Source organism: Schistosoma mansoni, chromosome 4 (genome assembly GCF_000237925.1).
Source record: "Schistosoma mansoni strain Puerto Rico chromosome 4, complete genome".
NCBI classification, from domain to species: domain Eukaryota; kingdom Metazoa; phylum Platyhelminthes; class Trematoda; order Strigeidida; family Schistosomatidae; genus Schistosoma; species Schistosoma mansoni.
In genome coordinates this window covers 21,437,825-21,447,224 of record NC_031498.1, presented here as the reverse complement: position 1 = coordinate 21,447,224, position 9,400 = coordinate 21,437,825, and the positions used below count along the sequence as shown (strand labels likewise).

General features: G+C 38.4%; 1 protein-coding gene across 1 annotated transcript; it reads right to left on the bottom strand.

The window, feature by feature from the left end:
* Positions 1 to 877: 877 nt before the first annotated feature.
* Positions 878 to 1,863, bottom strand: Smp_144900 (hypothetical protein; the record flags this gene model as incomplete). The annotated part of the gene is made up of 3 exons (XM_018797188.1): positions 878 to 1,052; positions 1,702 to 1,800; positions 1,826 to 1,863. The coding sequence occupies 3 exons, from the start codon at positions 1,861 to 1,863 to the stop codon at positions 878 to 880; spliced, it is 312 nt and encodes a 103-aa protein (XP_018652254.1).
* Positions 1,864 to 9,400: the final 7,537 nt, after the last annotated feature.

Below are 9,400 nucleotides of genomic sequence, written 5' to 3'. Positions count from 1 at the left end.
TAGTAGATACGCAACAGGAATTTGGAGATTGACAAAGTCTTTACACGCAACACCTTTATAATCGAGGGATACTGAAGATACCACAAGTATTGTAGTTTGACAACACTTTAACAGTAAAACTTTCTATAATTGAATGGCACCCACCCAGTGAAATCAAAAGACAGAAGCGAGGAGGTTGGAAGATATATTTGATAGCTTATCAATATATTGAGAAGTGACTGATCTAAGCTGGCTAGTGATCGCAGGAGAAGTTGAACACGGAGTACCCACTCGTGATCTGGTGTGGATGCTTGACCGAAGAAGGTACAGAATAGCTTTTTGTGGCACACCTTTAGTTAGTAGAGACGTCTTAGACTTTTCTTCAAACACAGCGTACTGCTTCCCTCCAAGGGAATCATTTGCTTCCGTTTGGGACATGGAGGAAAAATTTTCCATATCATCCAGCGTGATTGGTTACTAGTTGCACAGTTATGAGCACTCGATTGATTGCTACTGTTAAACAGACCCAGAAGAGGATAGAACGTTACTTAAATGCAAGCTGGTGCAGGATTGTGGTATGTTTTTATTTCATTAAATATTCATACATAAGACATGGGCTTTTGAATCGATTTTAAATCGCCGATGGAAGGTCTTTCCCATGTCAACACAAAAAATGTTGACCTCGATGACATGCTACCATGTCGACCCAAAAGACTTGAAAGGTGAATTTGTAGTTTTCATTAGGTTAACATAATTCTCAAAGGAATTCGAATCAAACAACACAGACTACTCTAGCATTTCCGAGGAACTGGAGTCGGTAGAAATAGACTCCAGTTGCAGTCCACTGAATCATCTGGAAGCCGGCATTTTGACAGACAACTGACCGACAGTCAGTCATTTATTCATTTAATTGATTATCAGATACACGCTTTTCAAAAGTTAAATTCATGTAACTAGTCAACACGTCGATTATACAGCCAACATTACGGACTGTTTCTAACGTATAAGTTGCATCAACATTTCTATTTGTGCTTGCAATATCAAAGCTTAAGCGAGTGTAGTCAGAAAATTGTCTGGTAAATCCAGAAAGTTAGAGGAACGTCTGTAGATGTCTTCTGTCGAAATTAAACATCGTAACACGTGGAGCATGGGTTCTTGATCACTGCAGATTCCAATTCATGCTTCTGAAGAGCTACATGTGATGGAGGCTACGTTACCGGCTAAGAAATTCCACGAAAATCGTGTGGTTTATATGATGATGTGTAGTTTTATAAATTAGACGGTCAAATAGTAGGAATAAGGTAAAATTACTTGATAGGTAGAAGATAGGTATCTTGCAAGTCCGAAGTGAGGTTTTATTCCAAAATGATTGACAACGAGGCAACCATTCAATAATATTGAGGTTTCTAATCCGTGTATACTACTCCTTAGACTCGTGTTTTCCACTTTATGTTGGTTCCGCTGTTTTACGATGCCGTGTGATAAATAGCGATAAAAAGAGTAACAAAATAAAGGCTATGGTGATAAGGTCGAATGAGAATTCAAACAATTTACATTACCACTACATTTTCGGAATAAGGATTTGTCTCTTTCTTCTCTTCAACCTTCCATTAACTGAGGCTTGTTTCCTCTCAAAGTTATTCACACACTGTAGTTAGTTCATCTGGTTTATATGAAGTTCCTTCATTGATTAATTTGAGTCCTACCTGCTAATGAATATACCTTGAAGATTTCCATTGCGACAAAGGCTTTATCAACCACTTTTTATTTTTAGCTCTGCTGCGTTTTTCCTCTACCTTTTTCATCCCCACTAATTGAACACTAGAAGGTGAAATTTGGAACAAACTTGAGTTCACAAGGGTTACAGTCTGTACGACGTGCCATTTTTAAACAGATAATAACAACTGCAATCTCATAGTACAGTACGAACATATAAACCCATTTACTACCTTGGTGTGTCTGCATGAGTATGCAGTCATATATTTTCCCCGACTTCATCTACTTAATAACCTCACTTATGTGATATCTGTAAACACGTGTTGAAAATTATCTATCATACCCATAACAATGACGTGTACCCATTATGTGTTATCATTAACCGTGACATAATTTATATATTTGTGTGCGCAAATTTACCCACCCACCACTATATCCAGTAAGCCTTAATAAATATCAACCCGAGTAATCTACTACAGTAAATCGTGTAAGATTTGTAACATTTTGATCTTGGCTGTGAACTGGCGTGCCTCCTGTAACATATTATTATATGGAAATTAGTCACTATCAAAATCGTTCGACAATTTTCAATAACAAGCAGTCTCTATAATAGAATGATCAAGTTAGGAAAGTGAAAAACATGTAATTAGCTACTTGTTTGAAACAACACTTCTTCCCTGTAATTGGGAAAATACGGGTTTTGCATAAAGGACATAAACAAGATTCAAGTCGAATGAGATCAATTAGGCGCAAGGGTTTTGGAATGGATACTGTGGGGACGCAGTGCTAAGTAAAACAATGGTAAAGCAGTGGTCAAAATCCTAACAATATTCAAGAGTTGACCACTCTTTACAAATTGTATGACATAAACTATAAGTGAAAAAAGGCTGAACTAGAGGCAAAATATGAATATACACAATCAACAATATATGAAATGATACAAATGAAGGGAAAAGAGTAATAATCATAGAAAAAGACATATCTAGTGGATTCCATCGTAGAAATTGATTTCGCGTTCATGGCAACTAAAAGCTAACAGCGTCCATAAATTCTTGTTCATGCAATTGAAAGTGAGCATGCGACTAAACGGGAGACTCGACACAGTTTAGCGTCTAAATCGTGGTGGATCATGATGCAATGTTCTTGACCCCTTGATCATTTACCTAAGGTATAATTGTTCGCTGACCAATGAACGCTGCCGCGTAAATCATACACGTTGTTTATCACACCTGTGATGTTCGCTCATTACACTGAACGCGTTCTAAACTTTCAGACACAACTCGTTGACGCCCAAGTGACAGCCCTGATCAAAGCAGGGCCAAGCGGACAGCAAATCATAGTTTCTTATAAGTTACTAGAGATTATGCTAGAATTTCCAATGCATGAACGGAGGACCCAAAGAGAAATCAAACTTACAGCCAAAGGATGCAGGAGCAACAACTGGAGCAACAACCTTACAGGCTTGGTCATCTGCCTAACAAATCCCTATTCACATTAAAATGTATTGTTCTATTCCCAGTCTGAACGTGCTTTTCAGAAGTAATAAACATCACATTGCTGGTTGCCACGTACGATGAGTATAGATAGATAATAATATGACTTGCATGTAAGGTCTAAAAGATTAGGTTCTCACATCTTGACATACCTACAATTTCGGGATCAGGTCTATTATTATGGCAGTACTAATAACAAATTAGATCATAGTTCTACATATTAGCAGACAAAACAAAAGATGTCACTCCACCAGTCATCCTGATGACAGGTTCAAGTTTCTCGCTAAACATTCACTCAAAACCACCGCAAGGAAATAAAAAGCAACATAATTTATCCCAAGAGATATCAATACACCTATCACAGTCGCACCACTGACAACGTAGTTTGATCGAACAAAATTTCACTCCTTTTGAAGACATAATTTCTTCATTATTAGTTAGGGCTGCATGATTCAACAGAGGATTAATGTTGCATGAGCATTCTTTATCAACCTTTTGTTAAAGAATATGGTTACTGATCACGGTGTATCATAATTACAATCTGCTGAAATCTTTAGCTGTTTATTCCTTTACCTTGGATAATAAATCAATTAAGTTTGCAATTGTTGTGTACCAAGCATTTCCGGTCGAAGACAGAGACTGTTCAGCATCCCAATTTCGCGCAAACTTAGTCCAATGAAAGCAATCGCCTGAGTTAACGGATGGGTAAAAGAAGGGATTGTTTTAGTTGACCAGGACTTTTCATCATCTAAAAAAGAAGACATAAGACCATGATCTGCCATAATAAGCACTCCACCGTATTCCAATTCAAGTAAGAAAATCTCCTGCTAAAGTACCAAGGTTTGTAATTTGTCAGAGACCTTAAATAACTGTGCAAATTTGTCACCCGAATTCAGCGCTTAATAATCCATTTGAAATTTATCTGATAAATACTCTTAGATACAAAGCCAGCTACTGTTTAAGTACCCGTCTTTGAAGGTTGCCTGATACTATCCAAAGATGCAAGAAACGCACTTTTACGATAGCAATCTCATGGACTCAGAATCATCAAAGCATCCTTGAAAACAAAGGAGGGGATCACAATGAATGTTATCCAGTGTTTCGCACTCATCAATGATAGCGACAGATGACGACGATGAAGATCACTTCTACGAAAGGTTTCAATCAACCATAGCAAAGTGTTCAGAAAAGATCTGACCATTCCGATAGGAGACCTAAACGCCAAAGTCGGAATGGACAACACCGGATATGAAGATATCATCAGATTACTTGGACTGACTGGAAGCAACGAACGAGAATGGTGATAGATTTGCAAATTTACGTGCATTCAACAAATTCGTTATAAGCGGCACAATTTTCCCCCACAAACGCATACACAAAGCTACATGGACATCACCGAATCACACTAAACAGAACCAGATCGATTCGCAAGGTCGATAGAAGACGTGAGAATCAAGGGAGGAGCTGACATAGCTTCACATCATCACCAACTGATGGTTGCCAAAATGAAACTGAAGCTAAAGAAGCAATGGACAACTGGGGAAACAGCATCACAAAGGTTCAGTTCAGCCTTCATTCCACATACTCACAAACTCAACTAACTCGAGATATCTCTAAACAACACGTTCCAAGCCTTACATTATCTACTGAAAGAAGAAACTACTATGGAGGACAATTGGAAAGGAATAAAAGAAGTACTAACTTCAACGTGTCAGGAGGTCGTGAATCGTAACAAGTATCATCATAAGGAATGGATCTCTATCGAAAACTTGGACAAGATTCAAGAAAGAACGAACAAGAAGACACCAATTAACAACAGTCGAACAAGAGCAGAGAGAGTCGAGACACAAACACTGGCATACAGTGTTCTTTGAAGAGACCATAATTTATCGACGAATCATTCGGATGTCAGATAACATATTGTGTTTCGGCTCGAAATCCATATGACTAAGTAGCATTTTGGCATCATAGCTAATGTCAGTTCGTGATGAAAACCCTAATCCCAACTCAAACGAACAACTGTGAATCCAAATCTTAGTTCTTCACACCAATTTTTAGCACTTGTTTGTAGACATTCTCAGGGTACCTAAACCATCTCTCAAAGCCTATCCGCCAATTGTAGTCTCATTTGTTCTTTTATTTGGTCGCTTCTCATCCCTTTCCGTCTATCCAATAAGAAACCCTTAACTACGATTCGCGTACTACACTTCTTCTAATTCTAGCTCCGAGTAACAGAATCGGCGCAACTTTAAAGTTTTATCGGGATAAATTAAGTATAGTCGATACAGACAGCAATTAATCACCTGTTCATACATTCAAAATATCTTTGAAAATACAGCGAACAATTATAATAACGAAAGAGGCAAGGGTGTTTGACCATGATAATAATGGTTTCCGTGAGAAAACTGAAACATCCTTAACAGTTAGAAGTATTTATGTTATCCGGCAATCTAGATCAAAGTGTTTAAAGCAGAGTAAAACCTTCGAATTGGTTTTTGAAGTAGTTACATAACAAGGTGAGCAGTAAATTGTAATACAATAGGCATGAATATAATGGTTAAATTCTCAGATTGATCTGAAAGCCCAGTATCGCTACGCTGTCCAACTGTATTCTGGTTCTAGTAACTTATCGAGTTAGTGTTTTTGAGTTGTATTGTAGTGTTTTAATCGATTTAATATGAAATCTTAAGAAAAAAGTGTTTTTACGTTTTAATTAACTAAACTGTAAAAATACTAAAGAAAAGATTATCAAGTTTTTCTCGTTTACGAAAACAATTTTTGATAAATTATAAAAGATTAAGTAGTAATATTAATTATAGAGAATTGAAACAAAAGATCTATTGTAGTTTGCTTCCAGTCAAACGCTTTAATAATTTATATATTCAAAATTGTAAAATGACGAGTTTGAGACGACCATCAGTTTACTTCTACTGATTGTTAATCCCCAATATACCATTCACAAAATATACAATTTGTGTACAACTGGAATGAATAAATAACTCCAACAATATCTTCAATTTAAGTAGAGATGGATGGTGGTTAGTAGCGGAATCCGTGACAAGTGTTCTCCACACTGGGACTTGTGACTTATTGAAGTTATCGAGGCGATCCGCATAGGATGCCAAAAGTAACTGACAAATTGTAGCCCTAAACATCAATGAAAAGATCCAGACAACTAATATATGTGAATTAAAGTGAATTTCTCCATTTTTTCCCAGAATATATATTTGTTGTAGAAGACTGTTGAATGTTATAGCTTAAATCACGTTTACATCAGTTAGCTCTTGTAAAAGAGAAAGAACCGGATAGTTGTTTCACCTTGGCACTAAATCTCTCAGTCGTAAGCTTCGGAAAACCAATCGGTGATCGAATCCAAGACCTCTTTGTCTCGTACACAAACTACTAACCCATAGACCACTGAGACAGCATCAAATTGCCTACATTTCTAGCTCCAATTCATTCATAATATTGCTCAATTATTTTTCAATGTCATCTATAGTTAAGTGTCTCACTCTCAGAGGAGTTGAAGACTATATGTCACGACTCAATAGAACTACAAATTAGTGACTAGTGTATATTTGTGGACGTTGAATTTTATACATAATTTAAAATTTAGTGGTGGTGTGATGATATTATGTATGAGATTATCGACAGGCTCATCACTTTAGTATCTGCGTTTCCGACTCCAGTTAGGCCGCATGCTGATTGTTATCGAAATATATGTGCAGCCAGCACTCGTATATTTCTATATTCTTAATTCGCGTTAGAAAATAATAGAGTAAAATAAGCTGAATATGAGAATATATTTAGAATACCTATATTTTATACCCTCATTGACGTCAAAAGGTAGTCAGAGAAACGAGTTGAAGGGAGCGAATCAAAACGAAAAAATGTGGCGCGCAGCGGAGGAGGCAAGTGGACCAACTCGTATTGCAGCTCAATATTTATATACAGACAAAAGTAATACACAGAAGCGAACAAGCAAGTGAAGAAGAGCATTACAGCCGACAAACAGAAATACGAGCGACAGCTAACAACGACAATGGAAAAGACTGCAACAGAACGAAATATCAAACAACCGTGTGACACAACAAACAAACTGGAAGGGAAATATAGTAAACCAGAGAGATCGGTCAAGGACAAACAAGGCAAGACAATCATTGAAATTCAAAAACAGAGGAACAGATGGGTAGATCACTTTGAAGAACTCTTCGATAGGCCAGCTCGATTTAATCTACCGTACATAGAAGCAGAACACACAGACCTTCCTATTGGTGTCACTCCATCGACAATCGAAGAAATCAGCATGGTCATCAGACAAATCAAAAGTGGGAAAACAGTAGGACCTGACAATATACCAATTGAAGCACTCATGTCACACATAGGAGCAACTGAAAACATGTTTCACGTTTTGTTCAGGTAGGTTTGGGAGGAAGATTAAGTGCTGACAGACTGGAAAGGACACTCAAAGAAACGAGATCTGAACAAGTGTGTTAACTATAGAGGCATCACACTACTTCCAGACAAGAGTGTCCATTTGAATCTGGTAAAGGTTCTGTAGAACATCAACGTTCATGGTCTATGTCGAAATGATTGGGGGCTTACTAGAGTTAGACGGGAACGGTGTGACGAACAGGCTAACTTCGAAGTCACAACTCGCGACCAGCCCTTACATGGATCGAACCATCGCCATATCAAGGGATCATAGATGCTCTGAAGAAAGGACGTTATTACAAGAATATATTAGTTAAGGTACAACCACGAAAGTACAGAAGCGAAAGTACAACCACCGCCGCGTGGGCCAGTCCATGGCGTATAATTGATTGGTGCTCGTTGACTGTCCTTGACCTTGACAGGGATCGACGATCTGTTCCATATTCAGTGACCCAGCTGCCGGATAATTTGGCTAGGGTTCAGTGATATTTCACTGGCCCTACAGTCCTACCAAATCCAGATGAACATGGTTGAAACGAGCATCAGGAGTTTCGAACGAACCTAAGGGACGTTTGTTGTGTCTAATTACTTTAGATTTCTGGTAGCTTACACAGGAGCATGTTCACTCTCTCACGCCCTTATTCATACCAGGTGAGTAAAAGCGTTCTGCTATAAGCTTGATGGATGAACGAACACCCAGATGAAAAGTTTGTGGAACGTATTGAAGACGTTACGTCTATAATTTTTCGGCACGATTGGGCAATAACTACTTGTAGATGTGTCACATAGTAAGGTTTCCTTGCCTATTCCCATCTGCTTAATGCACAGTTTAAGGATTGTTGATGATAACTCATGCTGAAGATCAATGTCTAGCAACCGTCTCGAGAAAAATGCCGAAGGTTGTCGGGAGTGGTTAACCCACTGTTGTAGGAGTCAGATTGCCGAGTCGGGTGCGTCTGCTGTGATACTAATGGGTGCTTGAGTGTCCTGGTGTGCGAGCAACGTTACTTTGGCGATGGGTCCCTCAAATGTGAAGAATTCTTTTTTTTCGCGATGTCATCGAAATCGATGGATTTTGTATTTCCATAAGGTTGGTCTGTTGAGTGTCTCATGAGAGACGCGAATTCGGTATGAACCGTCTATAGAATCTTACCAGACCGTTTAGCGTGCGTAACTGCTTGACAGTTATTGGTTCTGTGTAATCCAGAATGGCCGTCACTTCACTTATCAGGGGGCAGATGCTATGAACATCAATAGCAGATGCAACAAGCTCGTCTATGGCGTTGTTTTGAGATGAGACAAGTGTGGTGGTTGATGTTCGATATTATCCCTAAACTTCGTATATTGTTCGTCCTGATAACCGTTACTCGATAACGTCATAACGGTGTATAAATCAGAAGGCGAATACGAAGGGTTGATTGCGTTTATTATTGGACCACACACAGATATCCAAAATCACAGGCACGTTAAGCAAGCATGAAAGAGCAGTGTCGTAAAGCAGGCGAGTGAGCGTGAGAGTCGAATGAGCGAGTACAGTACAGTGTAGTGCAGTGCAGCGAACAGGATTAAGATGTACACATATATACAAATGGAAAAGCATGAATCATCAAATCAATTAAGCGAATAATAGTAAGGCTAGCGGAATGAATACATGCGTAGGCAGTAAGCAGTGCTCAAGCGTACATAATAAAGGTACAATGGTATAGATAGGTTGTTGTTGTACGAATGACTGTCCGTTAAATAAGTTAACAAAAGGGCTTAGCCAAATTAGATGTAAA